Source organism: Falco biarmicus, chromosome 5, assembly GCF_023638135.1.
Source record: "Falco biarmicus isolate bFalBia1 chromosome 5, bFalBia1.pri, whole genome shotgun sequence".
Classification (NCBI taxonomy): Eukaryota; Metazoa; Chordata; class Aves; order Falconiformes; family Falconidae; genus Falco; species Falco biarmicus.
In genome coordinates, this window is record NC_079292.1 from 88,606,900 (window position 1) to 88,628,880 (window position 21,981).

Sequence of the window (21,981 nt, forward strand, 5' to 3'; positions counted from 1 at the left end):
GGATATGAGGTCTATGCCCTCTAGTCCAAACCTCTCACCAGTGTGATGGCAAAGAAAAACAAGTGAGCTTACAGGCTGGGTGTACCTGAGATACAGATGCACTTGTTTTGCCCAAATTAAAGGTAGGTGAATTCTTTCTATTACTTTTTATGCTTTTTATGCATAACTACAGCTCGCCCCACCTTTTTTTTCCTTCTTTTTTCTTTCTTTTCTTTTCTTTTTTTTTTTTACAAAAAAAAGCCTATTACCATTAGCCCAGAAATTCTAAGAAATCCTGTGATCTTCATACAAGGTTTCCAGTTGAATGGTGTTGTCCAAAGACAGAGATGGAGAGAAATATAAACTTTAACTGGAGCATCTAAAACATTAGATACAACTAGATTGTACATGGTATTTTCTCTCCCAGTGCTTTTCATTCCCATATTCAACTTCCATGTCTCAAAGACCCAATGCTTAGACAGTAAATACCAGGTTCTCTGAGGTCATGACCCGTTCAAACCTCCAAGCCACATTTCTGACCTCTATGTCTTGTGCCTTTGAAATCTGAGGCCCCCTCCAAAACTCAGGATTACAGCAGCGGAATACAGATTTTAAGGAAAAACCAATAACTACATTTATTACATGTCTGTTAATCATGGTATGAATTTATGTAATTTAGGATTTTTTTTTCCTCCACTGGTGATTCTGGCGGTGCACAATTCATAAGCCCGGGTTAACAAGTGGAACAGAGTCTGGAGAGATGAGCTAGGCTTGGTCTCCTGCAGCTGGTTTGCTCTGAGGGAGTATCGGTCCCTCTATGCCCAGGCTAGAACAAGCCAAGCAGGGTCAACTTATCTATCCTGTGAAACCAGCATCCACCACTAGAATACAAGATGGCAAGACGGAGAGCATGAGGGGAGATCATTTTGCAAAAGCTGATAGCCAGTGAGGTCGTGACTGGGATGTTACATCTGTGAACTTGACATAGTGATGACCAAAATCCCAACCCCTCTCTATTCATTAAGAATTTGACTTTCTTTAGCCACAAATGTCTGAATCACTCTGGTGACTCAAAGCAGAGCCTATCCCATCTCAGAGACAGCTCCGACTGACTCAGGCTGGGATTAGCATACATCCTTTACTCCTACCAGCGCTCTTCTGCTGCGGCGCAGCTGCCACCGTCCCCTGTTCAGACACCCCACGCATACACATGCTCCTCGCAGTTTTTCTGCTCCTTGGGGAACTGGTCTTTTTTTTCTTTCTTTCCTCCTGGTATCTGACTGTGCTTCCTGTCAGCTGGGTTACCCATTATACATCCTCACTGAGTACACTTACGTGAATAACAGATTTTGTGGCTGAGCAGACAAACGAAAAAGCCAGAGATTAAAAAAAAAAAATAAAATCCATTGTAGGTGAATCCAAAGTGATAACAATTTGGGGAGCTGGGATTTTAAAAAACATTTGTTCAAGGTTGACTAAAGCATCACACTCAACCATAACTGAAAGAAGTTATCATTTAAATTTGGGGCTGTTTAACCCTTTTCTGAAAGGCATTTTATTTAAGAGTTAGATGTGTTGATTTAATGTTCAAACATTTCCTTTAGAAAGTATTTGTAAAAGAAACATTTAGACAGTTACAGAAATGTTTTCCCTTTTGTTTTTGAATAAAACTATTTACCAAATGTATCTACCGAAAATCTGCAAGTCATCATCCCAAAACTGCACTTTTCAGCAAACATTCTTTCCTAAAAAAGTTTCCATCTAAATCTTCATGTTTCCTTTAGAGCATTTTTCTTTCATAAATCAGTAGTGATAGCCAGAAAGACACCAGCCAAATAGCTTCAACAAGAATGAGACTCATCAGTTACTGTGAATGGTTGAGTGATACCCTGTATTTTTGAGATCCTATTCATCCTGGCTGTCTCTAGCTTAGGGATCCTATCCTATATCCTCGGGATCTCTCTATCCTGAGGGTATAGGTCAACTTTTCAAATCTGCTCAAAATTTTGACTACACATCACCTTGAAACACCAACCAACCTTGCTTAAATTTCAGCATCAAAACAGCAAGACCCCTAACGCTGTCGTGTATCTGCCGGGCAGCACAGCGAGCCAGCTCCCACGCCGTGTTCCCAGCCCCGCTGTCGTCCCCAACAGCTACCTGCCACCTTATAGCAGGTTGCTGCTTGGCTACTCCCACCTGGCTTCGCCCCACAGCAAGCCCCCTCGCAGAGATGTGCCTGCCTTTTCCCACAGCAGGCAACAGGGTGTCTTTGGGGAGAGTCTTTGTGGACCCCATGGATCTCTCTCCGCGCCGTCTGTGCCATAGCAGTGCCACTTGGAAGCGCTTGATTCAGGACAGAGGCGATGCAGAGGGCGACACCTGAAGCGAAGGTTACTTGCCTCTTCCCGTTTCATTTGGACAGGATTTTGCAAAAAATCTCTGCAACTGCTGACATTTTTGGCGATGTCTGTCCCAGCAAATGGGAAAGAGTGGGATGACAGAAATTCTTAACAAAGGACGGATGTTTCTAACACTGAGAAAACAATCTTTGCCACCCCCCACCCCCAGTTGTTTTAAGAAGTTGGTGAATTCTTTCAGCTGAAAAGTCACACCTCTGGCACATAAGGTTTCTGCCTGGATAGCTGGATTTAAATTTGTTGTTGTCATAAACAACCGAAAGTGGATTTAGAGCGGTAAGAAGCAGGTAACTATAAGAAGCATAGCTTGCTGTGCCACCTTTTAATAAAATATTATCTGTCATCAAAATTAGCTAACTCTCTTAAAAATTCAGGCTTTGTGGTCTTATTTTTCTGCTCCCCCGCAGTCTGCTCCTAGGCTCCAGCTATATCCATGTATAATCTATGGTTGTTTTGCAGAGTCGCATAACTACTCTTTGAATTACAATCTTTTTAAACATGGTTAGAGATTTCTGCTTGGCCAGCTGCCACTTTCCTCTGCCATTTGTATTTATGACATGATCACGATGGACCTGATATGCCATAGCTGGAGTAACCTGTGTCATCATTTGCACTCGGACAAACTGTGTGAAAAATGCTACAGAAGCAGAAAAGATGGTGCTTTACACATGGGCTGAGCCATCAGTTTGTGCAGGTGTCAGTGACTGTTGGAGGGACAGGCAGGAGGAAACTTTGTGATTGTGATCACAAGCCACAGGTAACCCAGAAGACACTCAGTGATGGACAGTCATGAGGAAAAGAAAGAGAATTAGTTCTCGGAGGAGGTGCACAGTGGGGAGAAAAGTAACAGCAGGGAAGCAATGTGGTGAAAAAATGAGCAAGATGAAGGGGAGGAAACAGCAGAGAAACTGAGAAATAAACATGAAATGGTGGAAAAAAAACAAGGACAGGGAAAGAAAGCCAGCACAAGATGAGAAGGGAAGAGCACTGAGAAGTGTTTACACAGATAGATGCACAAGAAGCCAGGGCACTGGAGTGAATCCCAAACAGCTATCATGGAGGAACATGCATCCGCACCGCTGGAGAGGAACGAGAACAGCAGAGGCTCTCACCGTGAATTTTTTGTAGAGCTCGTAAGTGAGGAGAGGGTTGGGCAGCTCCCTGAAGTACAGTTTGCAGAGTGACCCCACGCAGTGGATGTCCTGGAGGTAAACTTCCCTTGTCAGATCCGGGCATTGGTCAGAAACAAACTCTTGTCTGAAACAACATGGAAACACAACAGCGTAGGCCAATAAAAGCTTTAGCATCCCAGTACTCCACCCTGAGTGCTCTTACAGCTAGAAGAAAAAAACAAACGGGCAAGCAGAGATGTCTCTGCAGCCTGGCCCAGGTTGTCTCCAGGGGTCGAGCCCCGAGGTTTCAACTAGTCTCTGTTTTCCCCGAGAGCCCTATGAGTGAACCTCAACCTGATATAAAGAGATCGCTTTGTCTTGGAGAGAGAAAAACTTAGCATTTCTGCAGAGACCCTCCGTGCCTTTCCCATTAACAGCTGCACAGGGAGATTGTTTTGTGGTTGGGGGGGTTTTGGTCGGGTTTTTTTTGTTGTTCATGGACTAATCCCTGAAATGTTGTATTTCCCTGTTACCAGCTTCAGAGACAGTTTATTTTCTGCATGATCGTGAGCTCTGCCAGCCCCGGTCTACACCTGAGGGACTAACAGCGAAAAGGTGCTGATCAGTGCCACCACATCCCTCTGGCACTGAGAGGTTGCCCTTACCTCAGCTTTTGGATGTTGGATGTCACTCCTGAGAGGCGGTAGATGCCATCCACAATGCCATGAGTTTCGATGAACTCCGCACAGCTCTTCAGTACGTAGGGGACTAGGAGAGGAAAGCAAGGCAAGGTGCCCAATGAATACACACCGAGAACTTCCACAAGTCACCACAGTGGAGACAGTTTCATGAAACAACAGCAGAAGCTCTCTGCAGATGAAGGGAAGGGTACAGCAATGGGAGAAATACAGGGCAAACCAAGAATAAAGCCCACAAAGTGGCCGTAGCCAGTTTGCAAAGTGAGGACATGTTATGGTTGTGCCATGCCACGCTCATTAACATGACAGTGACTATCCCTAAAGTCACAGAAACATTGTGGGAAGAAAGGTAAGCTTTCTTTATCTCTCTTTTTCTTTTCTTTCCAGAAAAAAGAAGCATTTTCATTCTAATTGAAAGCATGAAGTAAAGCTTGAGGTCCTGGGAACGTCCCCCCTCCCCAAGACAGAGCTCCAGCCTCGCTGCATTGTGCCAAAAGGTCTGACTGGCTTGGATAAAAATCAGAGAAGCATTCACACTTCCATATAAGCCTATATACCCACAGTTTAGCGCTCATAAACTCCCACAGAGGGGGTATAAAGTTCAAATATTGACTAGATCTGCACACTGACAAAATTTGACATTGGCTGCAAAAGAACTCCATCGACATAATGAGCCAAAGACTTAACCAGCCTTAAAGCTGAGAGGAGCCTGAGGCACAACATTTATATCCAGACCTGGACCCAAAGTGTATGTTTATTCTTGCCCCCATTATATAGGTATAGGAAACCTTCATCCTCTTGGTCAAACCAAGCCTCCCTGTCCCCAGTACTATAACAACCCTAACTATAACAATAACAGTAAGGGAGCCCTTCCTTATTAGGTACTAGAAACTAGTGTATATTTAATGCAATGCTTCACACAGCCATAAGCGCAAAAGTCAGTAAATGCAGAAGTTGAAGTTCCTCGCTGTAGTGCTGACTCTGCTGCACTGCGCATTCGGGAAGCTGTGTGGAAGAAAACAGACTAAGCCACACGTTTGGCTGGAAATCCAGGCTTAGCAATTACTGCGTCTTTGCAACACCACAGAGATATTGCCTCTGGCTGGACCTTCCCTGAGGTCTTCTGCTCGAAGTTCAGGACCATAATGACATATGAAAGTGGGCTTCAGCAGTTGGCATGTAAGGACAGCACTCCAAGGCCAGCCTGAACAAAAACCAGCTGGTACGGTATTGTATTTCTCATGGGTGCCACTGAGACCAGAGCCAGCTCATGGGTGAACTTGCCCCTACGAAGCAGCCCAGGGCACAGGCTTTGGTGAGAAGGGCTCCCAAGCTAGTCCCTACCTCAGTGGCACGCTATTCCTGAGCACAGTCGGTCTGGAAAGTGCTACCCTTCTGCCTCCCAGCTCCTACCAAGGGAGGCAGAGGTCCTTCTTGTGTGTCCTTTCTCAGCTGGCCAGCCCAACTGCAGGAGTACACAAAGTACCAGGGATTACTTGGAAGCCTGAAAGATCCAAACAGACTAATTCTCCTCAGTTAAAGGAGCGTCTCCAAAACAACAGGGAACAGTTGACTTTAGGGGGTTTTGAGCAGGGACTCATCATGCAGGCACATTAGTCATGTTGTGTTACACTCAAAGCCCTTGGGCTGATGTTTAGGACCCTCAGGTTGTTGGGCTAAGACTGATGGCCGGGCTTCTGGCCTGGGCTCTAGCCTACTACAACAACGTTCATGTGAAACCATGAAATCACCAAGTGGACAGGTGAAGTCTACAGAGTCAAAGCTTTGTCCACAGCAGTTGCAGAGCTATAGGATACTCTTTCAAGGATTTTTTGAGAAGACACATCAGTGCCTTCCAGAAGGTATATGGGAAGCATTCCTTTCACTGAGTACAGCACCTACTTCTTAAGATGACTAGATGATGTGGAAGGAGATGGAGCAAAAGGGAAGCATGAAATTTCCTTAAAATCCTACCAAGAAAAGCCCAAGTGACGCATCAGTAAAGAGGAACTTCCTATCTCTGAGTAAGACCTGATTATGTGTGGCTGCAATAGGGAATTCGGATCATATGACGATGAGCATGCCAGAATTAGAAAAAAAAAAAAAGGCAAGGGAAATTACTTCAAGCCTCTTCTTCATTCCTGGGTGGTCAGGCTGTGCCACCTTTGTGGCAGGAGCTATGCATACATGGCATATTAACATTTCCTTTTTGGTAGGGGTCTACGGGAATGCATCTAATGTAAACAGCAAAAATTAAAGCTACGCAGAACCATGTTCACTTCAGTTCTATTTGGGTGGAGAATGGGTGAACCATTCCATGCTACCTGGAAAAAGGAGAACTGATTGAACAGAAAACCTATTTGATCAGAACAGCCATTTGACAAAGTTTGTTTAAAAATTAAAGGGTGTTTCGTACAGACAAACTTCATATGATGGTACCTAGCTGCCACAAAAATGGGGTCCATGCCCATGGTGCCCTGTTAGATACTTCTTAAAATTTCAGTGTTAAGAATAAACACACCAACTAAAAATGCATATACTGATGTTTGTTGTGACTAATTTGACCTCTTGAAAGTAAGACCTATTAAATCATACTCTTTTTATGCTGAGTTTTAAGTTTCCTTGGGATAAACTAGGTCAAGAGGCCTCAGGCAGGTAAGCAAACCTCTTATACACAAACCAGAGAAGGCTAGATCCATCTGCCGAGAACCAGTAAGCAAAAAAAGGGCCTGAGGGGAGCGATCTATAGCATACGTATAAAATTCAACTTATTTTTAAAAGCAGGTGAAGACTCCACGGTGCAGACAACCTGCAGACTGCAGATAGACAATATGCACTGAGCTCTGCGGGTGTCTCGTACTGCAGACCTGCAGTCTTCCCTGCTTTTCCAGCCCTGGGCTCCTCACCTGTCTCTGCCAGTGCCTTTCACTCACCATGTACATGATTTCCTGCCATACGAGGTTCTTTGGTTCTTATGAAGAGAAACTGCCAGTTACACCAAAATGTGTGCCAACAACACAGGACACATTTCACTTGCAACTGAAAATTACGGACTTTGACCTCAGATCCCTGGAGGTAAAGGGACTGCATCAGCTTTCTGCGAAGCAAGCCCCTAAATGCAGCGCTTGTATGAAACTGGAGCACAACAAATGCTTTCTTTGAGCAGAACCTGCAGCTCTGAAATTCCTGAGCAGCTCTGAGCTCCTACAAAGCTGAGTCTTTCGGGCACTTGGGGGAGGTGAGGTTAGAGCACCAGCGAGCATCTCCCTCGCATGGTTTTGAGGTGGTTTGATTATATCAGATGTGGCTCCTGATCAACCCTGAATGCGGGGAGGTACAGCCTCTAGCACGTGCTTTGCAACAGGGAATTTGGCATTATAGGGCACACATAAATCACAGGGCTGGGTCTCTCCCGAAGGAAGATCAGACGTGGATGGGTTTTGTAGCTGGGGCTGTGCATGTACATGCAGGCATGGAAAGGGGAGGGGGGGGGGTGTCCCCAGTCTTGACACTTCTATAATTAAAACTGTGCTGGAGGCTGAGAAATTGGAAGAGGCAGCTGGTGTCACACAGACCCCGCTTGTTCTGCCAGACAGCCAAACTATCCTCATTTAAAACTACAATAGAAACCAGATGGAGGAGGAGAAGAGAGCGTGGAGCAAGGCATCAGTCAGAAGGGAAATTGAGTTATAAACATACTGCACACAAAAGACAATACTTCTCTTCCCCTAGACAAAAATAAACCAGAAGGGCAGTCGCAGTAACTCGTTCCACTCTCACTGGATATCACCCCTGAGCTCAGCGTACACAGACATTCACCTTCACCAGGGTCTTTTCCATGACCGCAGCTCGTGCCACCTCCGTGACCCCACCACCGTGTGCTGCTCCTGCTAGGTCAAGCCTTGCACCTCCCTCCCGTTCCGACCCTTCTGGCTTCCAGTGCCAGCAACGGGCACTGAGCCTCTCACCTCCCAGCATTGCTGGCATGGGGGGAGCTCTCCTTATTCTGTCCCTTCCCAGCCATGATGCCACCACCCACCAAACCTCCCCTCCAAGGGGCTCACTCTTTGCCTGCCTGATAAAGGCTCCACCTGGCACAAAGTTGAGCATTTTGGATCAAAGCCGGGGAGACCTTTAAGCACGTACCTAAATCACCAAACAGCCCAAGTAGGAGGGGGCACTAGGAAGAGAGGCAGTCACCACATCTAATGACCGGTGGAAGGATGGCCTCCTGGCCTCCCACCAAAACCAGCAAAGAGTGAGAAAGGCCCTGGTCCAGCAGGAGATGCCATCAATGCCCTGTGGCCACCACTTCTAGGAGAAACCCTTAGTCTCCCTGGGCTACAGAAGGACCCTAGGGAGGAGGCTGCTGACCCAGCTACCCTAACCAGTCCCTGTGAATACTGTCCAGCAAGACTGTGAAAGGTTAATTAACCTGGACTGGGCCATGAGTTCAGATTGCACTGCACTGAGCTGGGCAGGACAGCAGCAGGCTTCATTTTTGTCTTTAACCTTCTGCTGTTCTCTCAGAGGGCTCCTTGCAAGGATAAAAATTAGTGACAGAGCTACTCAGGTCCTCCTTGGTGGTTGGTTTATGCCACGTGGAGGAGGTTTCACATCCTCTCTAATTTTATTTTAACTTTAGTTCAAGTAATGGGAGGGTAAATGCAGACCTTTCATTTCACCTGAAACACCAAATTTTTGATGTTTGTCTTGCAGGTTAGGGTTTTTTTTATTTCTCCTAAAAATGAATTCTGAGCCATAAAAAAAGTTGTGGGCATTTTTATTCCACCATTTTGTTTTTGTTACATATTAGTATTTTTTTGCATTGTTGCCCATTCCCCTCAATAGCAGTGCATGCTTCCTATCATAACATGTCAATAGCGTGACAATAAAGGTCAAAAGAGTCTCTTGTTTCAATTTACATGGCTAAATTAAGAAATATTTCCTCCTAAAAAATAAGCGTTCCAGTCTGTACTAAGCAAGAGTTGTTATTTTGTACAAAACAAAAATAACAAAACAGTACACATTTTAGAATATACTATTAACTTGGCTTCCCAATCAAGTTGTTATTTTGCACAAACAAAAATAACAAACCAGTACGCATTTTAGAACATACTAATATATTAACTTGGCCTCCCAATCACAGGAAAGGAACAATATTGTATAAATGGGAATGTACTTGAGAGTCAGTATCTCTGATGTGACATTTTTCTGCATTTCCTGATGCTTCCTACTGTAAATCACGAGCTTTAATGCTGATTCACTAGATTTCTTTCTTTTTTTTTTTTTTTTTTTTTTTTTTGCTGATCTTGTCTGATTTTTACTAGGCATAAGGTTGGCTGGGAAACAGATTCCAGAGGAGAGCAAGCTGTGCTCTCCTCCCTGCAGCTCGCCAGAGCCCTGGTCCAGCACAGAAGTCACGATTCCAGTTTGCCTCCCAATGCATAGCCCTAATCCGTGGCAGCTAAGGATAAATCCTGCCGTGCCCCCACATATCATCTCCTTTGCCTTCCACTGTCTCCTTTTCAGTGGTGGCCAGAGCTGGAAGGGACCACAGCATCCGAAATCACTGCAGAGGATCAGTCCTGCTCAGAGATGAAGTTGGCAGAGCTGGGGAAGGGGAGGGTTTGCCCTGCCTGGACGTAATTGCTACAAGGACAAACAGAGGGCTTCAGGCTCCAGGATGTCTATGCATACTTTTCACCAGCACTAAATTCATTTTACAGAAGAAGAAAAAATAAACTGTCTCACCATCAAATTTCAGCGCTTAGTTGGCTGCTAGCACTGAGCTACCACAACCCCCCCGCGCACACACACCTGTGTTTGAATAGTGTGAGGCAGCCAAACACCACCAAACAGGCTAAAAAACAAATCAGCTTCTCCTCCTCCTCGCCTCTTCCCCCTTAGCTGCCATAAAGACAGTTTAAAAAAGGCAGATAGCTGGCGCTGAGGTGATCCTCTCTGCATGGACAGCACAACTGAATCACCACGGAAGTCACACACTTAAGTTTTTTTTTTTTCTCCCCTATTTCTGTGGGAAATGTCTCTGCAGTGTCACAAAGGTTAGGACAACAGTGCCGTTCCCTGCGATGAAAGCACCACCCTGAACACTGTTGTGATTCTGGTGAGCAAAGGCGTAGGAAAAAGGGATCTCAGATCTGTCAGTTGCTGCGAGGCATCACCCTCCGTGGCCTGGCGGGAAGTGGAGATGCCGAGCTGTTGGGGATGCAGCATGCTGATTCCGAGCAAATGCATTTCAACACAGCCTGCAGGCCCAGGGTGAGTCTGAATAAAGTCGATGGCACCGCTACCAAGAGCGTTTTTTCCCATTGATATTATACCCAGCTTACACCTGGCATATCTAAAGAAGATATGTAGGAACACCCGATTTTCCAGAGCAGATCTGACAACTGTGATGTTCCAGGCAGAAATTAAAGAGCAGGCAGCAGACCTGGCTGGCTCATCAACACCACACATCAAAAAAAAAAAAAAACCAAACCAAAAAAAAACAACCCAAAAGCAAAACTAAGAGAAAGCACTGCACAAGCAGACACTGAATTCTGACTCTCAGCCCCAGCAGTCACCATGCCCCTCCAAAACATGACTAAATACCTTGACTTAGCTGGCAAATTCTGTCATGCAAGCACTTTTGAAAAGAGGTTGCACTAAATACTAGAATAGTTTTGTTAGGAAAACATCCTGCTGTGGGCTTCCTGAAAAAAAAAAAGAAAAAAAAAAAAAAAAAAAAGACCAGATAACTGAACAGGATATCTCCACTCCTAACTTTTGTGACTGGGGTACAGCCACCTTGGAAAGCAGTGGCTTAGGTTCTGCAGGGCAGGTCAATGAGCTGTGCCCGTCCTCAGCCTGCCATTTGAATCCTAACTCTGATCCACAGCAGATCAGGGTGGATATTGTCTGGTGTTTTGTTCACCACAGCACAAGCAATTGGGGCAGTTAATTCCAGAGGTGGGAGTAAGGGGACAATATATGCTGTCTCAGAGAAGGGACTTGCGTCTAAGTATAGCAAAGATCAGCGTCATTTTGAAGCTGCATATAATGAGTTGACCTTCGCCTCAGTAAACGCCTAGCTCCTATGAGGATAAGCAGACTGTGAGACAGGAATTCTGCCATTAACCTCATTACTGATGACACACACTAAAAATGTTACCAAATCCAAAGGCTGTGTCAGCGCTGATGGAGCATAGGAGTGAGCAGGGCAATGCTGCAGCTCAAGGGAGCTGGGAGAAGCAGCCTGCAAGGGGAGAGTCCAGGTAAGTGCTGAGCACCGGGATGGACAGCTCGTGATGGGGGCTCCATCTGAAGTCTCTGGAGTGCCCACTGTCTTTCATCCAGATCAATAAACAAGCTTATGGGCTGCAGGTGTCACACTATCATGTTTTCCTTCCTTTCTCTGCTCTCCTTAAGCATGGACACCAATGTAAGCCATGCTAACCTACTTAACTGCTGGCAAAAAAGCAAGGAAAATATGTGGATTTCGTAAGTTTTCTCCTCCTCTCAACAGATTTTGACCTACATGTTTTCATTTACAAGGGCTTTGGGAGCTAGTTAGAAAACAAACAGTGCACGGTCTCCATCTTTTACCTGACCCTGCTAGCTGACGGAGACTTGCTCAGTTTCTTACAGTCCTGAAAATACTCTAAGGGTGAATTGTAAGCTATTACACCCATTTATTGATTATAAAAAGAGCATAGAAACCAACAGCTCCTTTGGCACATGGGAACTCTTACACGGGATTCTTAGGATGCCAGAATCTGGAGAAAGGCAACTCAGGGGGATCAAGACATACTCCCTACCTGGCTGTCAGTGCTAGTTTGTCCCTTATTCTTTTTTGCCTCAGACTTTAGCATGCCAGGCAATAGGGATTCCAGGTTTCTCTTTATAAGGAAGCCTTTTGAAGTTAGAAAGAAATTGTGCTTAGATCTTGATGGACATTTGAAAAATATCAGCTACTAGTTAAACAATTTTGAAGTCCTGTTTACCATGCCTTTCACAAACACCACCACTGAAATCTATAGCAATGTCAGTAAGATATAGAATTTGTCTGTACTTTCTGTTCTGTTCTGTCACGCTGTCTTGCTGTTAGAAAGATCCTTAGTCCACTTTCACAGCGATGGCATGCTGGGACAAAGCAACTAACTCCCAAATAAATGCTCTTGGGAGGCCTCAGGGTAAATGATGCTGCTGGTACCCTGCTGGTGAAGAGACAGGGTGGAGCGAGGAGCTGGGCAGTTGTCTCATGAAGACTGGTGCTGCAGCACAGTGGGCTGCTCTACAGCATTCCCTGCTACTCTTTCCCAGGGATTTTCTGTTGTCCCTTCGAACGTGCAAGGATAGGCTAGAGGTCCATCAGCGCTCCTTCTCCTGCCATGCTTGCTGCACAGCAAGTCATTTACAAGTATGTATGACAGCTTTAAAGCACACATCCAGCTGTGCCAGCTAATGCAGAACGGCAGTGCCAACGAGCTCAGGTGTGTGAAAGGGGGAGCAGGGGCCAATCATCCCTCTGAGAGCCCAGGTTAATATTTGGTAGCAAGGTACGAAGTAACTGAGAAGATGGTCCTGGACCAAGCCCTCCTATGGATGAAAAATTGCATGGCTGAATCTCATGGCACATATTATATCTTTTCTCTTATTATTTTGCCCTCTGTCACATTGATGGATGGATGCAGGCTGACAGTAGTTTATGCAGCAATGTTCTTTCGCTCAGGCCTCTCACTGATCTTGCCTCTAGGGCTCTCCTAGTGAAGAGTGGTACAGCAATTTCCAGAGGTTATTCCAAATGGGCTGTTTTATGGACAGTCAACAACTTAGGGCAAAGAGCAGGGAAAATTGCTGAGGATCATTATATATCACAGATGGACAGATGAGGAGCCTAAATACAAACCCGTAAAAGCTGCAAATGAGAAGTGAAAAGCAAATGAAAACAGACTTTAGAGAAAAAGTAAATAAGGCTTTATGATGTCAATCTGATTGAAAACAAACATGCGAAGGCACTAGCAATAATCAGTCATTATAATTTGAAGCCAAGCTGCACAAAATCCATTCCATCTTTGCTCAGTTGCTGAGCATATATTTAGACTGAGTGTTTTCACTGCAAGGCTGTCTGGGTCTGACCCAAAGAACCACGCTCATACAAAAAATCCCATTGAATTCAGCAATGTTTAAAAAAAAAATAAAAAATCTGCTTGTTCCACTCTTACTTCTTACTGTGGCATGCAAATACTAGCAAACGAGGTGTAGGAATGACAGAAGCATTTTCACCAGCTTTACAGGCACATAAAATGATGTTGTGAGGTTGAACACAGAGTGGAGAATTAAGGCTGCTGCTGGCAGTGGAAGGTCACCTAGGAACGCTCCTCCCAGCCCTGCTCAGAGGAGCCTGAAAACAGGTCAGTCTTTATTTGGAGAGGATTAAGCTGTGGGTGACTTGGATCGCTGATGTTTGTCTGGTGAAACAAGGTGCTGTTCTACTCATCCTAAGTAATGCCCAGGGCGTATGATTGCCGCAGCCTGTGGGCTCAGCTTCTGTGTCCCAGCAGCATGGAGAAAATTCAGCCAGAAGCAGCACCTGGTCAGACACACATACCTCTATACATAAATAAAGGTATATCTATGTATATATCAGCATGTATGTGTGTGTATATATATAGATATATGCATGTATTTTTACATATGCAACCATATTCATTTATGGATGCATATATGTGTGTGTGAGAGAGGGGGTTTATGTGCATTACCAGGAAATTCCTCTTAAAGAAATAGGGTTTTTTTAATTTTGTCAAATAAGGCGTCAATCAAAACGTAATACCTGAAGGTGACATTTACAGAGCCAAAAGCTGCAAAAGCCTTGCTAGGCTGGTGTCGTAGGTACAGGGGACACATCGCCATATGCTGATGCTCTTGCTTGTTGAAGCTTGCTTAGCCAGCCAGAGAACAAGCCATGGCCACAGCCATTTGCCCTGCTCCCCTGTCCCAGCCAAATGCACGTAGCTAGCGCATGGCCCTGCACGCTGCTGCTGTGCTGAAGGTCTTTCTGGGTGAAGTCCTTACCCTCAGCCAAGGAAAGCTGTTGGTTTGGGGGTGGATTCCTCAGGCGCGCATGGATTTCTACATCAGCAAGTCCAAAACCAGTCTCAAGGGATCGGTTTCACTCGGGAGCTTAATGAAGAAAGGTAGCCCATGCGATACGGGTCATTTTGGCTACACCTTTCCCTCTCCAGAGGCTGCAGTCCTCTAAAGCATACCTTACAGCCTTGATCACCAGGATCGTATTTTGCTTAACATATACCAGGGAGGGTAAAAAGCTCTAAAACAAGCTGCTGAGCAGCCTGGCTCCAACATCTGGATGTGGCACTGCACCTTCAGGGCTTCTTTCAGAAACAGCAGGGAAGAGAGCTCTGCTCCATCCATCAACCTTGTGGCACATCAGCACTTCGCATATGTTGCAAGAGGGCAGCTTGCTTGTTCTCCAAGCCTCTGAGAGTCATCAAGGACAGCAGAGGAGGCAGAACAGCATTTGCAGATGGTGTCGCGCGGCCTCCCAGCCTTCTAGAGGCTGATGCTGGACTGGGATTGTTTAGAAGAAAATATTTCCTGCCCTGCTGTTTGTGTCTACCTCCACCCCAGGATGTCGGTATGTAACTACCGGGATGCACCCAGAGCACACGCCGTGGTTTCTCAGAGCTAACCTGCCCGGGTTGTACCTCTGCAACCGCCTGCCAGAGGGGCGAGGGTATCAGAAAAAAAAAACTAGTTCCGTTACACAAAGCCAGTGATGAAATGAGGCACAATAGGGCTTTTACAGGCAAGTAACAAAGCCAAATAAAATATTCCAGTATGACGGTATCTTTTTATTCCCCAAACAGTCTTCTGTCCCCTCACCTGGCAGGGACAAGTCAGGAGAGATATCTATCTATACACTACTCTTCTTTGTATTCCCAAGGCCCTTCTGCCCCCAGCAGGAGCAGCTGTCCCCATGACTCTCCTCCCCCACAGAAAATCCCCCCAGTTCCACATAGGATATAAGCCTCTCCCTCCCTCCATCTCTCAACAAATACGCATGCCAGGGGTTATCAAGCTGAGGGTCATTCTCAGTGCTAACAATGGGAAAAAAGGCAATATCCAGCTGTTACTGAAGTAGTAAATCTAGTCACTTCACAACTGCACTCCTCAGTTTCCAAGCCCCCCAACGGATCCCTGATATATTCCATATTTTGCTTTTATTTTCTTTTCCATTTGGCAAAGGACAGGCTCCGAACCCGTGTGAAGAAAAACAACCTTCCCCCCCTTCTTTTTTTTTTTTTTTTTTTTTTTTTTTTTACCATGCTATCTCTGCTCCAACTCAGGCCAGGTAGCGCTTATCATTTCCTCTGCACAGCACACACCAGCGTGCACGCGTTTCCTGCCCGCCAGTCCTCAGCCGCCAGCTGACATTGTTTTCAGGGCCCCCCTCGCTCGCAGGCAGGAGCAGCCCTGCCGCACAGCTCTTCCTGTTGATGTCAGGTCCCTCTTCCTCCCAAAGCAAATGGGCTTCCTGATGGCATCTGTGTCCTTTTCCATGAGGACTAGCAGGAGCCATTTTCCTACACAGCGCCCGAGGGAAAAAAAAAAAACAACCGCTATGGTAGTGGAGACAGGGATATAATGGGGAGGAGCAGGGGTGGATGTTGGTATTTTTTTTCCTAGCAGTGTTGAAGAACATCTGGGGTCCCTCTCAATGAGGAGGAGAGAGAAGAGATAAAAGGTCAAAACAATAGAGCTGTGTCTCGGGGATGCCGGTATTTGCAAGTACCAGAGAAATCACTTATTAGCAGAGAACATCAGAGACTAATTACAGCTGCTGATTTCCCACTGCTAAGGAATGTAAGCTCACAAAAGAAAAGCTACAGCCATGGCCTCCGTGCTCCAGCGGCGCTGTCATAAGCTGTGGGAGATGCCAAGACCTTTACACCAGACCATTGCCTTCAGTTTTATTCTTTCAAATGGAGGAATCTTTACCGCTGCCAGCACTGTTTCATCAACAGTGGAGAAACTGGATGACGATTGCAGAACACGGCTTATGCCAAGCTGAAGCCCTTCAGCTCCGCAGACTGCCCTTGCATGAGCCACTGCCACAGCAGAGAAGGGAAAAGCTAACCAGACATCATTCCGGACCTCCCCTGCTCCATGGCATTCAAGGTTTGCATTTGTCCTGGTAGGGGAGCTGATGGGCTTGTCCCAGCTCCCACCGGGAGGTTATCAGTTTGCTTCACAGTATAAGACACAGCCCAGGACCCTGTGATTACAGGCTCCGTCGTGGTGGGTACATGGAGGGGCAGGGCACGAGGCACGAGGAGCACAGCCAGCCGTGGCAGCGGCGTTCCCTGCGCTCCGCAGCATTTCAGCCACGCGGCTCCCTCAGCCTCCTGCACCAGGCGAGAAGCTGGCCCGTGTTGGGACACCTTCCCCTGCAACCAGAGGTTTCCCCAGCATTTTCTATACCACATCTAAAACTATGGCCAAATAGGTGGGGTGGGGAGGGGAGGGGGTTTACTAAGGGGTCCTTAGCAAGAGCCAGAACAGGACCTGCCCCTTAGACTCTCAACTACTGCTTTTAATGCTCCTCTGGGATTTCAATAAAATATATTATAACGTGATTTTCTCCTTCTTTTCCTATCCTTTCACCCTCCTGTGTCACTGTAGGAGCTAAGCAAAGGGTTACACTTCCAATTTCTGGCCATAAATTGCCACAGAGGCTGACAAAATCACTCCAGCTTTATGCAACTGTAGCCAGCAGCAGATGTGGCCCCAAGTCTGGCAGAGCCAGCAGACTTGCAAGAGAGTGAACTGGGGCTTAGTTTTCCACACAAGAAGAAATTCTTACTCGAGGTGCAATTGCAAAATCTTGACAGCCGGTGTGGGTGTAAGATGCGAAGGAAAAAAGCCCACCTACGTTCTCACAGCAGAAGTTGGCCAGGGCTGCTGAAATTCGCAGGGCTGACATTTAGGCGAGCCCTTGTGGCCGCAGAAGATGCGCCCCGCACGGCTGGACCGCGCTGGAGCTGTGCCGCTGCTCGCACTCAAGAGCGGGATGGGGGACAGGGAGAGGAGGTCTCCCGGATTATTTTAGGGAGCTCCAGCCTACACAGTGTCGGTGGCTTTTCTAGAAGGTGCCTAGCAGCCGGCGGTGCCAGCTAAAACCCGTGAGTGCTTTGCAGGATGGGACCCCATTCCCAAAGCTGCTCTGGGAGCAAACCCGCACTTTGACGAAGGAACACTCCAGAGAAACAGGCTCCACCGTGCTCACATTTTCCCATCACACTCCCCCTGTCTCTTCGTACGGCTCGCTATTCATGAATGAATTACCTCAATCCCTCTTAAGCAATGTACTGACCAGGAAAAGGGTGTGGGGATTATTAACAGAAAAATCCTTCAATCTCTTAGCCCTGTAGCGTGGCTACAGTTACAAGGAAAACAGGATACCCTGCTGCACGTGGGGAGGAGGAAAAGAAAAGGAGCAGAAACTAACGATCTACAGGGACTGACTGGCGAGGAAGAACAAAGTGGTGGTGGTGAAGAGGCACAGCTGGCCCGAATTGCCAGGAGAGAAACGAACGCGCACAACAGTGGTCTGCACGGGGTATAAATACCACCGAGGGAAACGGCTCGTTCTGGATGATCAAGGGGTTGTAACTAGGAGTGGCTGAATGGAAATTTAGGTTGAATGGTAGGAAAAACCTCCTAAGAGTGAGACATAGCATCATGTAGAATCGCTTTCTCAAGGGAGGGGGTGGGAACTGTGCTGCCTGGAAATTTAAAATGTGGCAGGAGATTACCCTGAAGGGAACGGTCCTGCACTGGACGCTGTGACAATGACAAAACAATCTTCCAGGCCTTCCCATGCCATTATCAGGTGATGCCTTTTAAGCCACGGTGAGATCGCCTAGAAGACCTTGCTGTGTTAATTATAAAGGAAAGCATATAGTGCCAGCACTCGCTACTACAAGGGACAGCCGCAACCAGCAGCTGGAGTTTAAATTGGATACTAAAGCATGCGGGAAGAAAGGCTGCTTGAAAATCTTCCAGCAGAACGATTTTCCAGTGGGAAAGAGTGCATTTCACAGAACCAAACTGTTTCATCGGATTCAGTTCGATTTTTCAACCAAAGAAATACTCCAATATATTGTTTCTAGAAGGTGATGTTCACTTCCATATTATTATTTTCAATGCAATAGAACCTTTTAGAGATTTTTTATTTTGGGAAAGTTTCTGGGTTTTTATTCTGATTGCGGTTTGAAAGGAATCCTTGTGGCAGAGGCAGCCGGAGCACAGTGCAAAGCGGGACCTGGCTCTAATGGATATCGAGTGATATCATCAGTGACTGGTTAGTGTTTGCTCCTCTCTGTACACTTCTGAGGATGGCAGCACCGTTCCTTGCAAGCTGAAGCCCAGAATATTGTGTGTGTTTCTTGTCAGTGAGCGAGAGAATAAGGAAGTGAGCATCCTAGGGTTTGCTTTTCAACCCTCAGGATACAAAAAAACCTCATTTGGAATCTTGCTTGTATCTGATGTCCCTCATTGCGAGGATAAAACCCCAGCACAGTCTCACAGAACGTGCTTTGCTTCCATCAGCAAAATTCTAACCCCTTGGCAAGGACTCATGAACTAACAGAGGAGAAATATCGTTCTCATCCCATAGGTGCAAAAAATGAGAAACAGAAATGAGTTGGCAGCCTGAGGTCTTGCAACGAGCTAGTGGATCAGCTAGGGTTAGAGCCCACAGCTTTGATTCCTGCTCTGCAGCTAAAACACACAGCCAGTTTTCTTGTAGCTGAACACCTGGTGAAGAGAAACTTACCTTCAAAAGCTCCGAAGTTGGTAAGGCACGCAGAAATTGCAACTGATTTATCAGTATTCCTGACCCAGAAAGTCGAGTTGAAAGTCTCACACAGATGTGTTTTTCAGGGAGAGGCTCAGTTCTTCCCAAGCTTCTACCAAACCAGAAAGACCCTCCCTACCCAAACTTCTAGCCAAAATCTGGACACGTGGACTAAAACGGCAGAAAGTCAGAGATCTGAGTCAGATATTGCCGATCAGATTCTTGGAGCAACCTTTTGGGCTGGCTGTCCTAAAAGTTAGTCTTGTACCAAAAGACCAGGCTTCAGTATCCCTGTGCCTGGGAATGTCTGGAATTGGATCCACACTTTGTGGCTTGGTCTCACTTCTCATTCTTCTCTTTTTTTCTCTCTTGAATGATTCTCTCATAACTAAATACCACAATAATGGCAAGAAGCTACCCAGAGGCCATCTGGGGAGAAACTGCATTATTTCTGATAGTTTCAGGGAAGTGAGGTTGGTGGGGGGTGGGAGGGGAGGCCTGAATTCACTGGGTAAGATGTCCTGTCTGTGCACATCAGTTATACTTCTTGCATTCCCTGCCTTCTGACTTCTTCCATCTCCTCAACTCTCCACTGGTTTCCTTACTTTACCTTTTGTTTTCATTTCACAGGGCACTCCGTTTTCAGCATCACTTTCTTGCCATGGAGACTAAAGTCAAGCCCCACCTTTGGGAGCTGGCCTGAGGTTTAAAATCCCTCCCCAGCCAAAAGGTGCTTGGATCTGGCATTTATGATTCAAGCCCGTATCTTCCAACTGCAGATCTCAACTGGTTCAAAGACTTTTGTTCCTAGGTTTTGTTCCCAGCTTTTTGTTCCCGTCTCTGTTCCCTTGAAATGTCAGCAAACATGGCTTTGTTGATGCCGTCAGGGTGGTCTGACCGCTTCCCACGCTGGGCATGCAGATTGGGTAGCCGTGGAGCAGTCAGCAATTCACTGGGTGTCTCCTCTAGGATGTTGCTGTTCCTCACACCAAGGCAGTGGCCTGAAGCAGCAACACTGCCATGAAATCAACAGAAAACAAATCCACCTCCAGCTGCCCTGGCTCACACAGGGACACGCAGACTGTTTGTTCCAAACCAGCAGCTGCCGATGCTGCCAGGAGGACAGGAAACCATGCTGGGAACTCAGGGCTCTCCTCGGATATTGGGATGGATATCCACCCCTTCTGACATTCCCCACTTTGTCTGGAGGAAGGCTCAAAATATATGTGTTGCTGCTGCCTCCTGAGCCAACAGACTGCAGGGCTGTCGGAGCTCACAGCCCTCACAGCTGTTCCACTTCAAGTGGAAATGGTTTTTCTGAAGTCCAGGGAGGGGGGGGGACAGGCATGTCCTACCCTAGGCATCTCCTGTCACCTGTGGCAAACACCCACAAAATGTGTCTCCCTCCTGTCACAGCATCACAGGGCAGTTCAAGGAGGGATGGGAGAAACTGCCAGTCACCGGCCGTATTTCTCTGCCCCATCACAGGAACCACTTTCAGCCTGCACCACCCAGGAGGGGTTGCCTTAGCATCATCCCTCTGCCCACCCGAAGGGTTTGTACAAGGGGGATCTCAGGGCTTCTAGGACATTTGTCCTGCCCTCTCCACTTTGCCCGCCAACATGCTGCAAAATAGCAGCCGTTGCCTCTCATCTGCATCTGAAATTAGTAAGGTGTTTGGCTTCAGCCTGACGAGCCCAAGTAGCACTGCTCTGCTGCGCTTCCCTGCTAGCCATCACCTTAAGGATGTGATCGTATTTCGGAATGAGCAGAGAGTCTTCCTGCTCTCTGCTCTGCACGTCTCAGGTTCAGTTGATCTTTTCCTACCACGATGCTTTTCTCTCTCTGTTTATTATTAATTCATTTTCTCCAATTACAGCAGAAAAGGGCCCTGGCCAAGGAGGAATTTTGCAGCATGTCTCAAAAAAGATCATATTTGTCTGCAGCTTGGCTTCATTTAAGGAAGGTCATACTGCGGTCAAGCACTCTTAAAACAGACAATGCCTTGTCTCCAGGTCTCCAGAACCTCCCATCCAGGCACTGTCATCAAAGCTTTCAACTTGGGTGCTCCTCTGATACCCATCCAGTCTCACCAATACTTTCTCATTAGTCTGTCCTTCAAGAGATTTAGGCCAACACAATCTACTTCTATAGGAGTTGGTGCTACCACCATCTTCAATGCCAGCTGCAGTATATTACAGTAGCGCTAGCTGCTGTTGACAAATCCACCTAAAAATTGGTTCTTTTTTACACTCTTGACACCAGTTGTGTTCCGGTGCATTCCTTGGAGTTCCCTGGAGCCTATTTGTAGCTCACTCTGGTGTTAACAGGGAAAGCATGGATGTTGTGGAAGCACTTAGTCACAGGGGAGATTTGCAAGTACCCACGTCATGTAGACGTTGCTTTTGTTCTGCTGTTTCACCAGCCTAAATCATAAGCCCCTTTACATCTGGGAACACTTGCCGTATATGCAGATCTGAAGTACTTCCACACCAGTTGGCTGCAGCATCCCAGCTTTATACTGGTGTCCCTGAGGTCAGAAGCTGGTCCGATGCCACCACAGCCTGTGCTTCTGGAGGAGCTCGATGGCAAAAAGCAGTATGCTGAAATGGTGGCAAGGTGTCAGAGTGCTGCAAGGTGCTGGAAAACTTTTCAGAGCCCCAGTAACAAAATGAAGACACCCTTTCTCTACCAGCACGTGAATCCCTTACATTTCTTGTGTCCCACTGTGAGAGACCCTGTGTGTTGGAGCGCTTGAAGGGACACAAGGTGTTGAGAGCCACATGCTAGGGAAGACCTGCTGTGCAATGTGCAGCCAAGGAATGTGTTCCTAACCGGATCCCTTGGCTTGCAGAGCCCTGCTCCATCCAACTCTGCCACACAGCCCT

The 21,981-nt window shown here is 46.6% G+C and overlaps 1 protein-coding gene across 1 annotated transcript in view; it reads right to left on the bottom strand.

Moving 5' to 3' along the window:
- ARHGAP31 (Rho GTPase activating protein 31) overlaps positions 1-21,981 on the bottom strand; it is a 57,054-nt gene that overhangs the window by 15,797 nt on the left and 19,276 nt on the right. Inside the window, exons 2-3 of the mRNA XM_056340032.1 lie at positions 4,177-4,279; positions 3,512-3,656 (exon numbers count right to left, since the gene is read on the bottom strand). Of these exons, the coding sequence (XP_056196007.1) occupies positions 3,512-3,656; positions 4,177-4,279 (248 nt within the window). The remainder of the gene's footprint in view (positions 1-3,511; positions 3,657-4,176; positions 4,280-21,981) is intronic.